This window comes from Pezoporus occidentalis, unplaced genomic scaffold, assembly GCF_034315485.1.
Source record: "Pezoporus occidentalis ecotype Australia unplaced genomic scaffold, CSIRO_AGI_Poc_V1 ctg415, whole genome shotgun sequence".
Lineage (NCBI taxonomy): Eukaryota > Metazoa > Chordata > Aves > Psittaciformes > Psittacidae > Pezoporus > Pezoporus occidentalis.
In genome coordinates this window covers 70,329-90,954 of record NW_026915742.1, presented here as the reverse complement: position 1 = coordinate 90,954, position 20,626 = coordinate 70,329, and the positions used below count along the sequence as shown (strand labels likewise).

The following is a 20,626-nucleotide window of genomic DNA, read 5'->3' as shown; positions in this document are numbered from 1 at the left end:
GTGGTGACCAAGTGGAACCCAAGGACTTGGTTGTGGCTTCTACACCTCCATGGACATCTTGACCAGACCTTCATGGGCACAGTGACCAGCTCTTCATGGACACCAGAGCTCCATGGACACAGTGACCAGACCTCTATGGACACATTGACTCCATGGGCACATTGACCAGACCTCTATGGACACATTTACTCCATGGGCACATTGACCAGAGCTCCATGGACACATTGGACACATGGACACAACCTCAGCTCCATGGACATGGTGACCAAGTGGACCTCAAAGACCTGGATGTGCCTTCTACAGCTCCATGGACACGATGAGAACCCCATGGATACATTGACCAGAGTTCCATGGACACATTGACCTCATGGACACATTGACCATCAGTGTCCTAGAGACACCTTCTCCAACCCATCCCAACACCAAGATGGGACCACGAGGACCCCATGGATGGGCAACCCCCCCATCAATGCTCTGGGCCTTGTTGCTGTTGTTGGAGGACACCAAGGTGGGTTTGGTCCCGTCCATGGTGGTGCAAAGAGCTCTGGGTGACCCCAAAGTGGACAATAGATGTGCCTCATGGTGGGGTCAACAGGTCCAATGTAGTGGGGTCAACAGGTCTACCCCATGGTGGAGCCAGGTCCCCATGGAAGGGCCAACAGGTCAACCCCAGCTCTGTGTACCCCATGGTGTCAATGGGTCAGCCCCATTAGGGCCAACAGGTCTACCCCAAAGACTGCGCTCGATCTTCTGCCCCTATGAACCTCGGGACACGTGGGGCCACCTCTTGCCCTTCTCCAGCAGTAGAAGACGTGGTGCAAAGCCACGTCCAACAGCTCTTTATTCATCCAGCAACATCTCCACAGGGTCCTTGTGGTCGAGCCCTGCCTGCTCCTCACCCAGCGCTCGGACCGGCCGGCTCTGGGGACCTTCCTCATGGAAGAGGACCAGGAAGAGAAGCTCTGGGGTGGCTCCATCCCATGGCCAGGGTGGGGCTGGGCTGGGAGCTCTCACTTCCTTCTCATGGTCTCCTGAAGCCACCGCGTGTACTTGCAGAGGTTGACGTAGACTCCGGGTTTCTTGGGGTCTCCGCATACACCAGGACCCCAAGAGACGATCCCTTGGAGGCGTCCATCGCACATGAGAGGTCCCCCGGAGTCACCCTGAGGGGGTAGGAGATGGGTGCCATGGAGGACAATGGGACTCATGGCAAAGCTCCCCCCCCCACCCCCCCAGACCATGGCCCACCTGGCATCTCCAGCCCCAAATGCCACCCAATGGCAGCTGCTCTCATCTTAGGACCTCCTCCAAAGGTCCACCAATGCCCATGGACCCACCTGGCAGGAGTCGGCCCGGCTCCGGGATTCACCAGCGCAAACCATGTTGTTGGTGATGGAGTCAGGGTAGATGCGCCGGCATTGGTCCTGTGGGATGATGGTCACCTTGGTGCAATGGAGGTCCTCAGGGAAGGTGACTGTGGGTGATGGAGAATCCATGTTGGAGATATGGACCAGAGCATCCAACCCAGACCCAACTTGGACCTCATTGGAGCATGCATTGGTGGTACCCAACAGGAGCTCCAAAGCTTCTTGAGGTCCTCCCTGGCCACCCAAGTTGGGTGATGGAGAAGATGGGGTCACCCATGATGGAGATATGGAGCAGAGCATCCAACCCAGACCCAACTTGGACCTCATTGGAGCTCATCAACCCTCTTGGTGGCACCCAATCACTTCTTGGCCTGCTCACCATGGTCAAAGATGGCCAAACTTCACCCAGCCTTTCCCCATGTCCCCATGGGGATGTGACCCACATCAAGAGGTCCCCATTCCACCCCATATATGTGGGTCACCAGACTTCCTACCTTCTGGGCTGGTGGTGGACCCCCATCCTGAGATCTGACAGGTCTTGCCGGGCACTGGACAATGGGTGGCCAATGGCAAGGGCTTCACCTGCTTGTTGATGTGGATGGGGAGGTGGAACTTGATGAGCATCAGGTCCCCGTCCTTGTTGCTCTCGTTGTACCACGGGTACTTGAAGACCATGGCCGAGTGTCTCCTCTGCTCGGGGCCACTCGAGTCCTTGTGCCTCCGGCCACCCAACCGCACGTTGATGAAGCTGATGGAGCCCAAAGCATCGGGTTAGGGATAGGGTTAGGGTGATGGTTATGGTTAGGGTTACCAGGTGACCACAGAACCCCACCAGGAGCAGAGCCATGGACCCAGAGAAGAGGCCAAAGCAGAGCTGAGCTTCACCACAACCCAGAGACCAAAGGCAGCGGGTTCCTACCCCGGGACGTGGCAATGGGCGGCCGTCAGCACCCAGCTCCTGTCCACCAGTGTCCCACCGCAGATGAAGCGGTCTCCTTTGAAGAGGGCAGCTTGCCAGGGCAGGTCACAGGAGGTGCCCTCGATCACCCATAGGACGTTCCTTGAGGCTATGGGGACAATGGGAAGGGATGGGGGGGGAAAGGGGGACAGGGACCTCCTGTGACCACTGGGACCGCTCATGGTGGCCCCAGCCCCGTGTCTCCAAGTCCCTGGTAAGGAGGTGAATGAGGGGTGGAAGAGGCCACATCGATGTGGGGCACATTGGGAGGGCCATGGAGTCAATGGGGGTCAATGGGGGGGGAGGTCCATGGGGTCAATGGGGACAAGAGGGGGAGGTCCATAGGATGGGGGTCTATAGGGACGAGGGGAGATCCACAGGGTCAATAGGGGAAGATCCATAGGGAGGATGGGGGTCCATGGGGTCAATGGGGGTCCATGGGGACAATGGGGGGGGGTCCCTAGGGTGGATGGAAGTCCATGGGGTCAATGGGGGTCCATAAGGACCTATGGGCCCCAGGTCATCTCCTACCTGTGGCTTCCAGTGCCAGGAGAATCAGGAGCAGGATCTTCATGCCGGAGCACCGGGAGCTGAGGGGGAGACGGTGGGATTGGGATGGGGACACGGACCTCTGGGGACAGGGAGGGAGGGATGAGGAATTGGAGGAGGGAAGGGAAAAATGGGGTGGGAAAAGGAGGGAAAAAGAGAGAAAAGAAGGGGAAAAGAAGGAAAAAGAGAAGGGAAATAAAAGAAGGGAAAGAAGGAAAAAGAAGGAGAAAGTGAGGGGGAAAATGAAGGGAAAAAAGGAAAAAGAAAGGAAAAAAGAAGGAAAAAAAAGAAGAAAAAAAAAGGAAAGGGAGGATGGGAAAAGGAGGAAGGACTGGAAAGGGGGATGGGAAAAGGAAGGTTGGGAAAGAAAGGGGGTTGGGAAAAGGAGGAAGGAAAAAGGGATGGGAATAGGGCAAAGAGGGATGGGAAAAGGAGGGGTGGGAAAAGGGGGAAGGGAATTGAGATGGGAACAGGGAAAAGGGGGAAGGGAAAAGGGATTGGGAAAGGGGGATGGGAAAAGGGAGATGGGAAAAGGAGGGGTGGGAATGGAAGGGAAGAGGGAAAAGGGGGAAGGGAAAAGGGAACAGGAGGGGTGGGAAAAGGGCTGGGAATGGGGCTGGGAATGGGGCAGAGGGGGCTGGGAAAGGGGCTGGGAATGGGCCCCGTGTCCCTACCGGGGCGGGAGCGGCTCCTCCCGGGCGGATGCGGCCGCGTCTGCTCCTGGCACCGCTCGTCTGGGGCCTTTTATGTGGGGCTGGAGCAGGAAGCGGCTCCTCCGCCCGCACCCCATCCCGGAACCTTCCTCCAGCAGCCAGGAAGTGCCCGGGAGGGGTTCCAGGGCATGGGAATGGGGATCTCCAACGGGATCGGGTCCTAAATGTGGGTCCATGATGGTTCCAGGGCATGGGAATGGGGATCTCCAACGGGATCGGGTCCTAAATGTGGGTCCATGATGGTTCCAGGGCATGGGAATGGGGATCTCCAATGGGATTGGGTCCTAAATGTGGGTCCGTGACGGATTGCAGGGCATGGGAATGGGGATCTCCAATGGGATCAGGTCCTAAATGTGGGTCCATGATGGTTCCAGGGCATGGGAATGGGGATCTCCAACGGGATCGGGTCCTAAATGTGGGTCCGTGATGGTTCCAGGGCATGGGAATGGGAATCTCCAACGGGATTGGGTCCTAAATGTGGGTCCATGATGGTTCCAGGGCATGGGAATGGGAATCTCCAACGGGATTGGGTCCTAAATGTGGGTCCATGATGGTTCCAGGGCATGGGAATGGGGATCTCCAACAGGATCGGGTCCTAAATGTGGGTCCGTGATGGTTCCAGGGCATGGGAATGGGGATCTCCAACAGGATCGGGTCCTAAATGTGGGTCCATGATGGATTCCAGGGCATGGGAATGGGGATCTCCAACGGGATCGGGTCCTAAATGTGGGTCCATGATGGTTCCAGGGCATGGGAATGGGGATCTCCAACGGGATCGGGTCCTAAATGTGGGTCCGTGACGGATTGCAAGGCATGGGAATGGGGATCTCCAATGGGATCAGGTCCTAAATGTGGGTCCGTGACGGATTGCAGGCCATGGGAATGGGGATCTCCAATGGGATCAGGTTCTAAATGTGGGTCCGTGACGGATTGCAGGGCATGGGAATGGGGATCTCCAATGGGATCCGGTCCTAAATGTGGGTCCGTGATGGTTCCAGGGCATGGGAATGGGGGAACGTGGCTCAGCTCCAATGGGATCTGGTCCCAAATGTGGCTCCATGATGGATTCCAGGCCATGGGAATGTGTGAAAATGGTCAATGGGTGCGTCTCCAATGGGATCTGTTGCCAAATGTGGCTCCTTGATGGATCTAAGGATGTGGGGATGGAAGAAGATGGTCAGTTGGTGCATTTCCAATGAGATCTGGTCGTAAAGGTGGGTCCATGATGGTTCCAGGCCATGGAAATGGGAGAAGATAGCACCAGGGACACATTTCCAATGGGATCTGATGCCTGATGTGGCTCCATGATGGATTCCAGGCCATGGGAATGGGTGAAGATGGTCAATGGGTGCATCTCCAATGGGATCTCATCCCAAATGTGCGATCACTGGACACCAGCCCATGGTTGAGAAGGTCCCAAGTCACGTCTCGGATGGTCCTTGTAGAAGAGAATGGTGATGGTCAGCATGGTCCTTATGGATGAGGATGGAGATGGCCACCATCGTCCTTATGGATGAGGATGGAGATGACCACCATGGTCCTTATGGATGAGAATGGAGATGACCACCATGGTCCTTATGGATGAGGATGGAGACGACCACCATGGTCCTTATGGATGAGGATGGAGACGACCACCATGGTCCTTATGGATGAGGATGGAGATGGCCACCATGGTCCTTACGGATGAGGATGGAGATGACCACCATGGTCCTTATGGATGAGAATGGAGATGACCACCACGGTCCTTATGGATGAGGATAGAGATGACCACCATGGTCCTTATGGATGAGGATGGAGATGGCCACCATGGTCCTTATAGATGAGGATGGAGATGACCACCATGGTCCTTACGGATGAGGATGGAGATGACCACCATGGTCCTTATGGATGAGGATGGAGATGACCACCACGGTCCTTACGGATGAGGATGGAGATGACCACCATGGTCCTTACGGATGAGGGTGGAGATGACCACCATGGTCCTTATGGATGAAGATGGTGATGGCCACCATGGTCCTTATGGATGAGGATGGAGATGACCACCATGGTCCTTATGGATGAAGATGGTGATGGCCAACATTGGGTCCCCTTTGGTCCTTGTAGGAGAGGAGGAGAAGGAGCTACACCCACAATGCATCCTCGTGCCCATCACCGCGACCTCCCAGTCCCTCCCAGTCCCTCCCAGTCCAACCCTAGAAGCCCCTTGGAGGCCCCTCCCAGGACCTCCAGGGCAAGGAGCGGGTCCATCCGGTTCCCAGCCAATCCCAGTTGAGCCCCAACCGCCGCCACCGGCTTGAACTGGCCTGAACTGGCCTGAACTGGCTTGAACTGGGCTGAACTGGGCTGGGCTGAGGCTGACTCAGCTCCTTCTGCCTCACCCAGGACTCGCGGCAGCCAATCAGGTGGCGGCTCCTCTCGCATCAACCAATCAGGTGGCGGCTCCTCTCGCCTCGACCAATCAGGTGGCAGCTCCTCAAGAGCTCCCCCGGGGGGGGTTAATTGGGGGAGCTCATTAAGATCATTAAGCAACTGGGAGGGACACACGGGTCTAAACTGGGCCCAGTCCAGTTCTTCCCCCCCCCCCCATGGATTGAATGGTTGGAATGGGGGGGGAGGAATCAATGGGGAGAGTCCCAGCTGCTCCCAGTTACCCCCAGTTCCTTCCCAGTTACCCCCAGGGCCCCCCAATTGCTCCCAGTGGCTGAGAGGGGCTTTAGTGGGGTTCCAGTAAGCTCTAGGGGGGAGTAACTGGGATGAACTGGGGGTTCCCAGGGTCCTAGTGCCCCCCGTAATGGTCCCAAAGGAGCCCGCAGGGTCCTAGTGCCCTCCATAAGGTCCCAATGGTGCCCGCAGGGTCCTAGTGCCCTCCATAAGGTCCCAAAGGAGCCCGCAGGGTCCTAGTGCCCTCCATAAGGTCCCAATGGTGACCGCAGGGTCCTAGTGCCCTCCATAAGGTCCCAAAGGAGCCCGCAGGGTCCTAGTGCCCTCCATAAGGTCCCAATGGTGACCGCAGGGTCCTAGTGCCCTCCATAAGGTCCCAATGGTGCCCGCAGGGTCCTAGTGCCCTCCATAAGGTCCCAATGGTGACCGCAGGGTCCTAGTGCCCTCCATAAGGTCCCAATGGTGACCGCAGGGTCCTAGTGCCCTCCATAAGGTCCCAATGGTGCCCGCAGGGTCATAGTGCCCTCCAAGGTCCCAATGGTGACCACAGGGTCCTAGGTCCCAAAGGTGCCCTCCTAGTGCCCGCCATAAGGTCCCAATGGTGACCGCAGGGTCCTAGTGCCCTCCATAAGGTCCCAATGGTGACCGCAGAGTCCTAATGCCCCCCATAAGGTCCCAATGGAGCCCACAGGGTCCTATTGCCCCCCATAAGGTCCCAAAGGTGCCCGCAGGGTCCTAGTGCCCTCCATAAGGTCCCAATGGTGACCGCAGGGTCCTAGTGCCCGCCATAAGGTCCCAATGGTGACCGCAGAGTCCTAATGCCCCCCATAAGGTCCCAATGGAGCCCACAGGGTCCTATTGCCCCCCATAAGGTCCCAAAGGTGCCCGCAGGGTCCTAGTACCCCTGTAAAGGTCTCCACAGGGTCCTAATGCCCTCCATAATGGTCCTAAAGGTGTCCACAGGGCTCTAGTGCCCTCCCACAGGGCTAGTCCCCCCCCAGCCTCATTCCCCCCCCCATTCACTGTCCCCAGCAGCAAAAGTTGGGTTTTTCCAGTTTATTTTTATAACAAATCCCTATTTTCGAGCCCTCCCCCCACCCCCAACCCTAAAATAGCAAGAATTCGCGCCAAAAAGGGGGGGGGGGGCGGGCCAGCGCTGGTCCCGCCCCCCCTAAGGATGGGGGCGGGGATGGGGGAGGAGGAGGCGGTGTCACTTCTCCTTTGGAGGAGGCCTGGGCAGAGGAGGGGGGGGAAACAACTCAGTCACGTGAGCCCGGTTCCCCCTCCCAGTCTATCCCAGTGCCCTCTAATTCCACTCCAGTCCCTTCCAGACCATCCCAGTCCCACCCAGTGCCCTCCAATCCCCTCCCGTCCATCCCAGTGCCCTCCAGTCCCTCCTAGTTCCCTTGCAGACCTTCCCAGTCCCTCCCAATGCCCTCTAATTCCCCTCTAGTCCCTCCCAGTCTATCCCCAGTCCCCTTCCAGAGCATCCCAGTCTATCCCAATGCCCTCTAATACAATCTCAGTGCATCCCAGTGCCCTCTAATACCCCCCAGTCCATCCCAATGCCCTCCCATCCCTCCCAGCCTATCCCAGTCCCCTTCCAGAGCATCCCAGTCCCTCCCAATGCCCTCTAATACCCTCCCAGTCCATCCCAATGCCCTCCAATCCCCTCCCAGCCTATCCCAGTCCCCATCCAGACCATCCCAGTCCCTCCCAGTGCCTTCTAATACCCCCCAGTCCATCCCAATGCCCTCCAATCCCCTCCCAGCCTATCCCAGTCCCCATCCAGACCATCCCAGTCCCTCCCAATGCCCTCTAATACCCTCCCAGTCCATCCCAATGCCCTCCAATCCCCTCCCAGCCTATCCCAGTCCCCATCCAGACCATCCCAGTCCCTCCCAGTGCCCTCTAATACCCCCCAGTCCATCCCAATGCCCTCCAATCCCCCCCCAGTCTATCCCAGCGGCTCCCACCCCCTCCCGTCCAGCAGGGGGCACCTGTAGACGCCCACGACCACGGCGTGGTCCCTCTCGTAGGGCTCCAGCGTCAGCTGCTCCTGCGGCTTCATCCTCTCGGCCGCCATGCGCCGGACCTCCCCCGCGAACACGGCCTCGGGCGCCGCCGTCGAGTCGATGCAGTTCGCCTGCAGGGGGCGCCAGCGCACGGCTCAGAATAGGGGCGCCCCCTGCTGCTGGGGAGGGTGAGGTGCACCGGGGAGGGCGCCCCCTGCTGGCGAGACTGACCCCATACTGGGGACCAGTGACCCTATACTGGGGAGCAGTGACCCTATACTGGGGATCAGTGACCCCACACTGGGGACCAGTGACTTCATACTGGGACTAAATGGGGAGCAGTGACCCCATACTGGTGACCAGTGACCCTATACTGGGGAGCAGTGACCCTATACTGGGGATCAGTGACTTCATACTGGGACTAAATGGAGAGCAGTGACCCCATACTGGGGACCAGTGACTTCATACTGGGACTAAATGGGGACCAGTGACTTCATACTGGGACTAAATGGGGAACAGTGACCCCATACTGAGGACCAGTGACCCTATACTGGGGATCAGAGACTTCATACTGGGACTAAATGGGGAGCAGTGACCCCACACTGGGGACCAGTGACTTCATACTGGGACTAAATGGGGAGCAGTGACCCCATACTGGGGACCAGTCACCCTATACTGGGGAGCAATGACCCTATACTGGGGATCAGTGACTTCATACTGGGACTAAATGGGCAGCAGTGACCCTATACTGGGGATCAGTGACTTCATAATGGGGACCAGCGACTCCATACTGGGAATAACTGGGGACCAGTGACCCTGTACTGGGGAGTAACCGGTTCCCAGTGCCCTGTTACTGGTTCCTATGCCCCATTACTGGTCCTTATTGGTTCCCAGTGACAGGGCACTGGTCCCCAGTGTCTCATTAATAGGTCTTACTGGTTCCCAGTGTCCCATTACTGCTCCTTACAGGTTCCCATTAGCCTGTTAAAGGTTCCCAGTGCCCTGTTACTGGTTCCTATGCACCATTACTGGTTCTCAGTATCCCATTAATGGTCCTTACCGGTTCCCAGTAGATAGTGACTGGTTCCCAGTGCCCTATTACTGGTCCTTGTGTCTTCCCAGTGGCCCCTTACTGCTGTCTATTGCCCCGTTACTGCTCAGTGCTGGTTCTCAGTGCTTGGTACTGGTCTGTAGTGGTGTTACCTTGATGGAGATGAGGAAGTGGCCGCCGCGGCGCAGGAAGTGCTGTGCGTTCAGCGCCACGATGCGCGTCTGGTCCGGCTGCGCCACGTCCGCGAAGATGACGTCCACCATGCCTATGGGTACAGGCACGGACAATGGGACACGGGCCCCACAGAACCCAAAGGGAGCCTCCAAATCCCCTTGAAACCCGGAGCATCCCAGGACGTCGCCATGGGAACCGACGCACCAATCAGCATGCGGTACTTATGGGGATGCCGAGCATCCTCGATGACCGGGATAACGTTGGTCCTTTTCTTGGCCACGTTGATGAGATCCCGACCGGAGCGATGGGAGAATTCCACAGCGTAAACCAGGCCCTCCTGGGGACAAGGAGGACACCCATGGGTGCTGGCATCAATGGGGCCCTCAGCATCCCTATGGACACGGTGCCATCACCCATAGGACACCAGTGGTGCCCTCAGCATCCCTTTGGACACGGTGCCACCACCCATAGGACACCAGTGGTGCCCTCAGCATCCCTTTGGACACGGTGCCATCACCCATAGGACACCAATGCTGCCCTCAGCATCCCTATGGACACGGTCCCATCACCCATAGGACATCAATGGTGCCCTCAGCATCCCTATGGACACGGTGCCATCACCCATAGGACACCAGTGGTGCCCCCAGCATCCCTATGGACACGGTGCCATCACCCATAGGACACCAATGGTGCCCTCAGCAGCCCTATGGACACGGTGCCATCACCCATAGGACATCAATGGTGCCCTCAGCATCCCTATGGACACTGTGCCATCACCCATAGGACACCAATGGTGCCCTCAGCAGCCCTATGGACACGGTGCCATCACCCATAGGACACCAGTGGTGCCCTCAGCATCCCTATGGACAGGGTGCCATCACCCATAGGACACCAATGGTGCCCTCAGCATCCCTATGGACACGGTGCCATCACCCATAGGACACCAATGGTGCCCTCAGCAGCCCTATGGACACGGTGCCATCACCCATAGGACACCAGTGGTGCCCTCAGCATCCCTATGGACACGGTGCCATCACCCATAGGACACCAGTGGTGCCCTCAGCATCCCTATGGACACCGTGCCATCACCCATAGGACACCAGTGGTGCCCTCAGCATCCCTATGGACACGGTGCCATCACCCATAGGACACCAGTGGTGCGCTCAGCATCCCTATGGACACGGTGCCATCACCCATAGGACACCAGTGGTGCCCTCAGCATCCCTATGGACACGGTGCCATCACCCATAGGACACCAGTGGTGCCCTCAGCATCCCTATGGACACGGTGCCATCACCCATAGGACACCAGCGGTGCCCTCAGCATCCCTATGGACACAGTGCCATCACCCATAGGACACCAATGGTGCCCTCAGCATCCCTATGGACACCGTGCCATCACCCATAGGACACCAATGGTGTCCTCAGCATCCCTATGGACACGGTGCCATCACCCATAGGACACCAGTGGTGCCCTCAGCATCCCTATGGACACGGTGCCATCACCCATAGGACACCAGTGGTGCCCTCAGCATCCCTATGGACACGGTGCCATCACCCATAGGACACCAGTGGTGCCCTCAGCTTCCCCATGGTCCATGTCCCGCCCCCCCACGGCGCTCACCGGCCCCACGATGTCGGAGACGTGGGACACGGTTGTCCCGGAGGCTGCTCCCAGGTAGAGGACCTTGGCTCCGGGCTGGATGTGGATCTGGTCGATGCCGCCCAGGATGGCTGCGGCCAGCTTGGAGCGGAAGGGGTTCCAGGCGCGGTATTCCACCTTGGTGTCCCCGTCCTGGGATACGGACACGGCCCCGGGATGTGCTTTGGATCCCCACAGACTCCCAGTGCCACCAGTGAGGGGCTGGAGAAGGTCCTGCGGTGTCCTCCACTTCTCCCAGTCCCTCCCAGCTGCCCCAGCACCTATCCCAGTCTATCCCAGTGCCCTCCCAGCCTATCCCAGTACCTCCACTGAGATCCTCTTCTCCCCATAGACCGACTCTCCTGGCACCAGGTTGCGGGTGACCAGAGCGTCCTCCCGGCCCCGGCAGATGAACACCCCTGGAGGGGGGACACACGGACCCACAAGTGACCCCCAGTGCCTCCCAGTCCATCCCAACTTATCCCAGTCCATCCCAATCCCATCCCAGTCTATCCCAGTCCATCCCAATCCCCTCCCAGTCTATCCCAGTCCATCCTAATCCCCTCCCATTCCATCCCTACCCCATCCCACTCTATCCCAATGCCCTCCCAGTCTATCCCTGTCTATCCCAACCCCATCCCAATCCCCTGTCTATCACATTCCATCCCTGCCCTATCCCAATGCCCTCCCAGTCTATCCCAGTCCATCCCAATCCCATCCCATTCTATCCCATTACATCCCAGTCTATCCCATCACAACCCAGTCTATCCCATTCTATCCCATCCCATTCCACCCCATTACAACCCAGACTATCCCATTCTATCCCATCCCAGTCTATCCCATTACATCCCAGTCTATCCCATTACATCCCATTCCCATCCCAGCCCATTCTATCAGAGTCTATCCCATTACATCCCATTCTATCCCATTACATCCCATTCCCATCCCATTACCCGGGTGCCGATGTGGCTCCACCGTCACTTTCTTGCCCCCCCGGAAGCCGCCGCGGGAGGCTCCGCCCCTCCCGCCTCTGGTCCCGCCCCTTGCACCGCCTCGGCCCCGCCCCCTGGGGCCAGCCCCGCCCCCTCGGGCCCCGCCCCGGGGCTGGAAGCCGCCTCCTGCAGAGAGCAATGGGATCCAATGGGATGGACTGGGAGGGGATGGACAGGGATAGACTGGGAGGGGATTGGGATGGACTGGGAGGGGATTGGGATGGACTGGGATAGACTGGGATGGGATTCGGACGGACTGGGATAGACTGGGATGGGATTGGGATGCACTGGGAGGGGATTGGGATGGACTCGGATAGACTGGGATGGGATTGGGATGGACTGGGATGGGAATGGAATGGACTGGGAGGGGATTGGGATGGACTGGGATAGACTGGGATGGGATTGGGATGGACTGGGATGGGATTGGGATGGACTGGGAGGGGATTGGGATGGACTGGGATAGACTGGGATAGGATTGGGATGGATTGGGATGGACTGGGATAGACTGGGATGGGATTGGGATGGACTGGGATGGGATTGGGATGGACTGGGATGGGATTGGGATGGACTGGGAGGGGATTGGGATAGACTGGGAGGAACAGGGGCTCTCCCAGCTCCGTACTGGGAGCACTGGGAAGGTCCCCACTTACCTCGGCCCCCCCGGAAGCCGCCGCGTCCCCCCCCCCGGGGGCTGAACCCTGTGGAACCGGTGTTAAACTGGGAGCACGGGGCTGCAGGCTCCCGGTATTCCCAGTCTGGTTCAAACAAACCCCCCCATCCCTCCCAGGCACCCCCACCCCGCTCATCTCAGTCCCCCCCAGTTCTAGCCCATCACATCCCAGTCCTCCCAGGCACATCCCACTCCCATCCCAATTGTCTCCTATTAGTTCCCATCCCCACCCCATTCCCCCCCTTTAGACCGCATTCCCATCCCATTCCCCTCATTCCCATCCCATCCCCACCCCATTCCCCCCCATCCCCACCCCATTCCCCCCCCATTGGCTCCCATTAGATCCCATTCCCACCCCATTCCCATCCCATTGGCTCCCATTCCCCCCCATTCCCATTTCCATTCCCATCCCATTGGCTCCCATTAGATCCCATTCCCCCCAATTCCCATCCCATTGGCTCCCATTAGATCCCATTCCCATCCCATTGGCTCCTATTCCCCCCCATTCCCATCCCATTCCCCCCCCATTGGCTCCCATTAGATCCCATTCCCACCCCATTCCCATCCCATTGGCTCCCATTCCCCCCCATTGGCTCCCATTAGCTCCCATTCCCCCCTATTCCCATCCCATTGGCTCCCATTATATCCCGTTCCCATCCCATTGGCTCCCATTCCCCCCCATTGGCTCCCATTAGATCCCAGTTGATCCCAGTTGATCCCAGTCCGGACCTGGCCTCATCCCACGTGCCGCCCCGACAACACCGGAACCGGAAGTGCCTCCTCTAAACCCCGCCCCCTTTAGACGTCAAGGCGCCGTCCCACGCCGCTGGGTCCTAGTGCCCGCCCGGGGGGGTGGTTTTGGGGTGGAAAAGGGGGAATTTGGGGGTTTCTGGGGGGATTTGAGGACAGAAATGGGAAATTCTGGGTAGAAGTAAGGGTTTGGAGGATAGAAATTGGGGATTTGAGAGAATATGGGGCTAAAAATGGGGTCCTGAGGGGGATTTGGGTATAAAAATGGGGATTTTAGGATTTCTAAGGGCGATCTGGAGGTTTGGGGGGTTCTGATGGTATTTGGGGCAGAAATGGGGATCTTGGGGGTTTCTCGGGGGGATTTAGGACATAACCGGACATTTCGGGTGTCCTGAGGGCTCCTGGGACCATTCTGGGGGCTGAAGGGGCGCTTTGGGGCACGAAGAGCTTGTTTAAAGCCACGCTGGGGTGTTTCGGGGGCCATTCCGTGCTAGTTTGGGTCCATTCCGTGCTATTTTGGGTCCCGCCCATCCACTTCCTGGCTCCTCCCACCCATGGCGTCGCTCAGCCCTCCCTCTTCCTCCACGGGGCAGCTCCCTCCGCCGCCCGCTGCCGTCTCTATGGTTCCCTCCCGGTTAAGTCTATGGGGGCGAGTGCGGCGCGTCACTTCCGGCGGCGCTCTGCGCTTCCGCTGCGTCTCGGTGGTTCCGGCCTGAAAGTGACTTTGAGCGGAGACGGGTGAGGGACTGGGATGAACTGGGATAAACTGGGATGAACTGGGATAAACTGGGATTAATGGGATCAGTGGGATCAATGGGATCAGTTGGGATCAGTTGGGATCAATGGGAGCGCCATTGGGAGCAATGGGGGGGGCGCTGGGATCAATTGGGATCAATGGGAGCGCCATTGGGCACAGTGGGGGGGGGCGCTGGGATGAACTGGGAGCAATGGGGCCGTTACTGGGAGGGCCCCAAGGGGTTACTGGGAGCACTGCGGGGTTGTAATTAACCCCGAGAGTATTAATTAGTGCTAATAGATTTAATTGACCTATTAATTACCCTATATTAGCCTTCTGTTTGTCATTAAGGGGGGGGCAATTACTCCTAATGGCCATTAGTTACCCAAGGGGGTTATTAATTAGCCCAGGGAGGGTATTAATTGACCCTAGAAGGTATTAGTTAGTCTATTATGGGTTAATTAACCCATTAATTACCCTTTATTAAGCCTTTCCTTCTATTACCATTTCCTTCCTCATTACAAAGTGGGGCATTAATGCTACCTGGGGGGGGGGGGGGTAATTCCTCCTAATGACCATTCATTAGCCCATGGGGGTATTAATTAAGGACAAGAGGTGTTAATTAATGCCAGGGTTCTTAATTAAGGCCGGGGGTCTTAATTACCCCATTGTGGATTAATTAATCCCATTAATCACCTCTTATTATCTCTGCTTCCATCCTTCTCACTTCTTGCTTTAACCCCCCCAATAGAGTGTTAATGACCCCATTAGGGCAATCAATGACCCCAAGGGGGGCCTGTTAACGAAGCAGGGGTTAATTAGCAGCTGTTAATTGCTCCCCCAGGCCATGGCTGAGGACATCCAGGCCAAGCTGAAGCGCTACAAGACGGCTCCGTTCGACAGCCGCTTCCCCAACCAGAACCAGACCAAGAACTGTTGGCAGAACTACGTCGGTAGGGCCACGAGGATCCCATGGAAGGGGCTCCGGAGCAGTGGGATCATCCCAGACCCCCTTCCTGATGTCCTCCTGCTCTTCCCATCCACAGATTTCCATCGGTGCCAGAAGGCCATGGCAGCCAAAGGGGTGGACGCTGCTCCTTGCCAGTGGTACTACAGGGTCTACAAGTCCCTGTGTCCTACTTCTTGGGTGAGTGGGGTCCGGGGGGGGGTCAGCAGGAGGTCCATGGGCTTGTGGGGAGCACCAAGGGGGCCCTGTGGGGCTCAGGGGGAGGGCTCAAGGTGGCTGGGTTCTTCTTGGGTTCCTTTTTGTGTCCCCATGGCCCTCAGGGTTTCCAGGTTGTCCCCATGCTCCTTGGGTTCCCCATGTTTTTTCCACAGTGTCCCTATGGCCATCGAGGTCTCCAGGGTATCCCCATGATCTGTGGGTTCCTCTTGGTGTCCCCATGCTCTTTAGGTCCCCTATGGTGACACCATGGCCCTCAAGGTCCCCATGGTGTCCCCGTGGCCTTCAGGGTCTCCAGGTTGTCCCCATATTCCTTGGGTTCCCCATGGTGTCCCCATGATCAATGGGTTCCTCTTGGTGTCCCCATGCTCTTTAGGTCCCCTGTGGTGTCCCCATGGTGTCCCCATGTCCCTCAGGCTGTCCCCATGATCTATGGGTTCCTCATGGTGTCCCCATGGCCCTCAAGGTCCCCACAGTGTCCCCATGATGTCCCCATGGTCCTTGGGTTCCTGTTGCCTTCCCCATGCTCCTTAGGTCCCCTGTGGTGGCCCCATGATCTATGGGTCCCCCCATCATCCCCAAGCCCTTCCTGTTGCCACCATCCACCCTCTGATGTCCCCATGATGTCCCCATGATGTCCCCCATGATGTCCCCATGATGTCCCCTATGCTGTTCCCTATGATGTCCCCATGATGTCCCCTATGCTGTTCTCTATGATGTCCCCCATGATGTCTCCCATGATGCCCCCCATGATGTCCCCATGATGTCCCCCATGATGCCCCCCATGATGTCCCCATTGATGTCCCCATGATGCCCCCCATGATGTCCCCATTGATGTCCCCATGATGTCTCCCATGATGCCCCCATGATGTCCCCATGATGTCCACCCTACAGGTGACAACTTGGGATGAGTATCGTGAAGAAGGGATCTTCCCAGGCAAGATCTGAGCATCTCCAGCCCCAAGGAGGTGACACCGGTGTCACCATGGTGATGGCAGCTGATGTGGGCCACCACGGGGTTGGAGGGGGCAACGTTGTCACCTGCCTGGTGGCCAATAAAGGGTTCAACTGCTCCATGGAGTACTTTTGGAAGGGGTGGAGGGGGTCCCATGGTGGTGGTTGGTGGCCCCGTGGTGATGTTTGGTGTCCCCATGGTGGTGTCCCTTTGGGGCAAGCCATGTACCACACCACAGACGCCCTTGAGGTACCACCAAGAAGCTTTTATTCCTTCCCAGTGGTGGTGGGATGGGCACAGGAGGTGCCAGCCCCCACACTGGGGGTCCCATGGGTGCTCCTTGCAGACCCGCGGATCCTATGGGACCAAAGGGAGCACTTGGAGGGGCCGGAGGCCCAGGACCTGCCCCACCACGGCCCCGGGGACCGCCAGGGTCTGGGTGAGGCCTTGCAGGGGGAGAGCTCCAGGGAGGAGACCTGCAGGAGGATATGGGGCCATGAGCACCTCCATGGCCCATCCATCCATCTCCAATGGCTCCATCCATCCATCCATCCATCTCCATTGGCTCCATCCATCCATCTCCATTGGCTCCATCCCTCCATCTCCATTGGCTCCATCCATCCATCTCCAATGGCTCCATCCATCCATCTCCATTGGCTCCATCCATCCATCTCCAATGGCTCCATCCATCCATCTCCAATGGCTCCATCCATCCATCCATCCATCCATCCATCCATCCATCTCCATTGGCTCCATCCATCCATCTCCATTGGCTCCATCCATCCATCTCCATTGGCTCCATCCATCCATCCATCCATCCATCCATCCATCTCCATTGGCTCCATCCATCCATCTCCATTGGCTCCATCCATCCATCTCCAATGGCTCCATCCATCCATCCATCCATCATCCATCTCCAATGGCTCCATCCATCCATCTCCAATGGCTCCATCCATCCATCCATCCATCTCCATCCAGCCCCATGGTATGTCGTCCCCCCCCATGTCCCCACCTCACCTGTGACCAGGTCCCTTGGCAGCAGCTTCCGATGGGGACCGCCATTGTCCTCAGGGCACCACGGGGCTGTTGGGTGACACAAGGGAGACATCATGGAGAGGGAGAACATCATGGAAGTATGGAGAGAAACCATGATGGACACGTGAAGATCATCATGGAGGTCACCATGGCCATGGAGAGGTGATGGGGGGGACAGTCCCATAGGGGACACCAACAGGGGACACATGGAGAGGTGGAGGTCTTTGTGGACACATGGGGATGTCCTAGATGGACACATAGGGATGTCCTAGATGGACACATAAGGATGTCCTAAATGGACACATAGGGATGTCCTAGGTGGACACAGGGATGTCCTAGATGGACACATAGGGATGTCCTAGATGGACACATAAGGATGTCCTAGATGGACCCATAAGGATGTCCTAGATGGACACATAGGGATGTCCTAGATGGACACAGGGATGTCCTAGATGGACACATAATAATGTCCTAGATGGACACATAGGGATGTCCTAGATGGACACATAGGGATGTCCTAGATGGACACATAGGGATATCATAGATGGACACATAGGGATGTCCTAGATGGACACAGGGATGTCCTAGATGGACAGACAAAGGGGAACATGGACAGGTCAAGATGACCCCCATGGACCCATAGCCCATGGAAAGCCACCGGACATGCCCACATCCATCCCACCCCCTGCCCCCCAACTCACGGCACACATCTGGGACGCTCCAAGGCTCCACTCGTGCCCCAGCCTGGAGGCAAGCATCTTCATAGGCCCTCAGGACCTCCATGAGGACCCCCTTGGCCCCAGGAGCCTCGCAGAGCTCCCATAGGCACACGTCGAAGAAGACCCCGGGGTTGACCATGGGGTGGCAGCTCCCAAAGGGGCCCCGCGGAGCACGGAGGACGCCGCAGAGCTCCCCATGGACAAAGGCTCTTTTGGGGGCCTGGTGGCAGGGGGGACACGCAGGGCCCGGGCAGGGCCGGTGGCACCCGGTGCCGGTGGCCACGAGGTGGTCGTTGGAGGGGTGGCCGTCGAAGTTGCCGCAGAGGCCGCAGGTGAGGTTGCGGTGGTGGGAGGCCAAGGTGACGGCCACGGAGTGACCGGGGCCGGCGGCGACGGTGAGGCCGAAGGTGGTGCTGAGGACCACGGAGGTGGTGCTGTGCTGGTGGGACAGGGACACGCAGGTGGAGCGGTCCTCGAGGCAGAAGGGCAGAGGGAGAGGGATTCCGTCCAGCTGGGGGGGCAATGGGGACAAGGGGGTCATGTCCTGCTCATCCCTCCCCATCCTTCTCCATCCCCATCCCCCTCCATCTCCGCATTGCCATCCATCCCCATCAATCATCCACACCCATCCCCATCCATATTCACCCATCTCCACTCCCATTCATCCCCATCCAGCATCTCCATCCCCATCCATCCCCATCCATCCCCATCCATCATCTTCATTCATCTCCATCCCCATCCACCTCCATCATCTCCATCCCCATCCATCTCCATCCATCCCCATCCATCATCTCCATCCCCATCCATCATCTCCATCCCCATCCATCTCCATCCATCCCCACCCATCATCTTCATTCACCTCCATCCCCATCCATCATCTCCATCCCTCTCCATCCCCATCCATCATCTCCATCCACCTCCATCCACCTCCACCTCCATCCATCCCCATCCCCTCCTCACCTCCACCTCCCGGCTCTTCCCTGCCCTCATCACCCATCTCCTCTTCTCCACGGTGACCACCACACTCCTGCCTCCTTCCGTGGGGTCCCTGATGCTGACATCGAAGTCACCTTGGGCCTTCTGGTGCCCACAGCTCCGGGCCACCACGTAGGAGCAGTTGTCCCCGACGGCCACGGCCGCCCCATCGAAGGTCACGAAGTGGCGCTGCCCCACGGCGCGGCAGCTCCCCACGGCACCCGACGCAGGTGCTTTTGGCCCCACGGAGCACCCAGGGGTGCTCCTGGCCTCCAGGGGGGACACGCAGCCGGGGACGCAGGAGGAGTAATGGGTGCCCGTGGGGCACTTGGGTGCTGGGGGGAGAGGAGAGGGTGGTGGGGTTGGGGTCACCTTTGGGTGCTCTATAGATCCCCCTTTGGATGCTCTATGGGTCCACCTTCTCCCTCCCCATCCCACCTTGGTCTTATGGACAGTCTATGGGTACTCTATGGGTCCTATGGATGCTCTATGGGATCCTATGGATGCTCTATGGGTCCATGTTGTCCCTTCCCATCCCACCTTGGTCCTATGGGTATTCTATGGGTCCATCTTCTCCCTCCCCATCCCACCTTGGTCCTATGGACACCCTATGGGTCCTATGGGTACTCTATGGGTCCTACAGATGCTCTATGGGTCCACATTGTTCCTTCCCAACCCTATCCCACCTTAGTCCTATGGATACTCTATGGGTCCTATGGATGCTCTATGGGTCCATCTTCTTCCTCCCAACTCCACCTTGGTCCTATGGATACTCTATGCGTCCTATGGATGCTCTATGGGTCCACCTTGCCCACCCCCCCAATAACCTTGCTCCCTGGGCTCTCTATGGCTCCCACGGCTCCATCTCCCCCCTTCCACCCCTTTCCACGGGCATCACTCACGGCACAGATCCTTCCCTCGCCATTGCAGGGCCGTGATCCCAGCGCTCCGACAGGCCGCGGCGTAGGCAGCCAGCACCCGGCACGTCCCACCCGGATGGCACCCGTCGGCCACACAGTCCCGGTAGTAGGTGCCGGGATGGACGAGGCCGTGGCAGCGCCGGAATGGTCCTTCCTTCCTCACCATCACCCGGCACTCCTCCTCCTCCTCCTCCTCCTCCTTCTTCCCGCATCCCATCGCATCCCGGCATTCCCGTTGCTCACTTCCCACCTTCCACTTGTCCTCCTGCCCCACATCGTTGCGGGGGTCCCCGTCCATGTCCCCACAGAGGCCGCAGAGGTGCCCCCCAAGTGGTGCTGGGGCCGTGATGCTCACCCAGCGGTGGTGGCCATCGAAGGTCAATGCCACCCCATGGCGGGTGCCCATGGTCACCTCCCAGCCCCGGCGCTCCAGGGTGAGCCCCGAGGTAGGGGAGGTGTAGGGCAGGCGGATGGGGATGCCGTCGACCTGGAATGGGGTGGGAATGGGGCGGGAATGGGGAGGAAATAGGGGGAAATGGGTGTTATTGGGGGAATGGAAGGA

General features: G+C 58.2%; 4 protein-coding genes across 5 annotated transcripts; 1 reads left to right on the top strand and 3 right to left on the bottom strand.

Moving 5' to 3' along the window:
- Window positions 1-816: 816 nt before the first annotated feature.
- Window positions 817-3,776, bottom strand: LOC134171676 (kallikrein-8-like). Its single transcript, XM_062634136.1, has 6 exons — window positions 3,549-3,776; window positions 2,857-2,915; window positions 2,287-2,434; window positions 1,862-2,115; window positions 1,338-1,474; window positions 817-1,163 (listed from the first exon to the last, which is right to left on the bottom strand). The coding sequence occupies exons 1-6, from the start codon at window positions 3,761-3,763 to the stop codon at window positions 1,011-1,013; spliced, it is 966 nt and encodes a 321-aa protein (XP_062490120.1). The 5' UTR covers window positions 3,764-3,776; the 3' UTR covers window positions 817-1,010.
- A 4,429-nt stretch (window positions 3,777-8,205) lies between these two features.
- On the bottom strand, window positions 8,206-13,558 carry FBL (fibrillarin). Its single transcript, XM_062634124.1, has 8 exons — window positions 13,521-13,558; window positions 12,772-12,819; window positions 12,083-12,247; window positions 11,454-11,548; window positions 11,112-11,282; window positions 9,693-9,825; window positions 9,467-9,579; window positions 8,206-8,394 (listed from the first exon to the last, which is right to left on the bottom strand). The coding sequence occupies exons 1-8, from the start codon at window positions 13,528-13,530 to the stop codon at window positions 8,206-8,208; spliced, it is 924 nt and encodes a 307-aa protein (XP_062490108.1). The 5' UTR covers window positions 13,531-13,558.
- Window positions 13,559-14,168: 610 nt separating this feature from the next.
- Window positions 14,169-16,534, top strand: LOC134171679 (cytochrome c oxidase subunit 6B1). 2 transcript variants are annotated; one of them, XM_062634140.1, is made up of 4 exons: window positions 14,169-14,279; window positions 15,122-15,230; window positions 15,324-15,424; window positions 16,355-16,534. In XM_062634140.1, exons 2-4 carry the CDS (start codon window positions 15,125-15,127, stop codon window positions 16,406-16,408), a joined length of 261 nt encoding a protein of 86 aa, XP_062490124.1. In that variant the 5' UTR covers window positions 14,169-14,279; window positions 15,122-15,124; the 3' UTR covers window positions 16,409-16,534. The 2 variants fall into 2 exon arrangements, with proteins under 2 accessions (XP_062490124.1, XP_062490125.1); XM_062634141.1 differs by having other exon boundaries at window positions 14,236-14,279; window positions 15,089-15,230.
- A 3,246-nt stretch (window positions 16,535-19,780) lies between these two features.
- LOC134171678 (IgGFc-binding protein-like) lies at window positions 19,781-20,578 on the bottom strand. Its single transcript, XM_062634138.1, has one exon. The coding sequence runs from the start codon at window positions 20,468-20,470 to the stop codon at window positions 20,039-20,041; it is 432 nt and encodes a 143-aa protein (XP_062490122.1). The 5' UTR covers window positions 20,471-20,578; the 3' UTR covers window positions 19,781-20,038.
- Window positions 20,579-20,626: the final 48 nt, after the last annotated feature.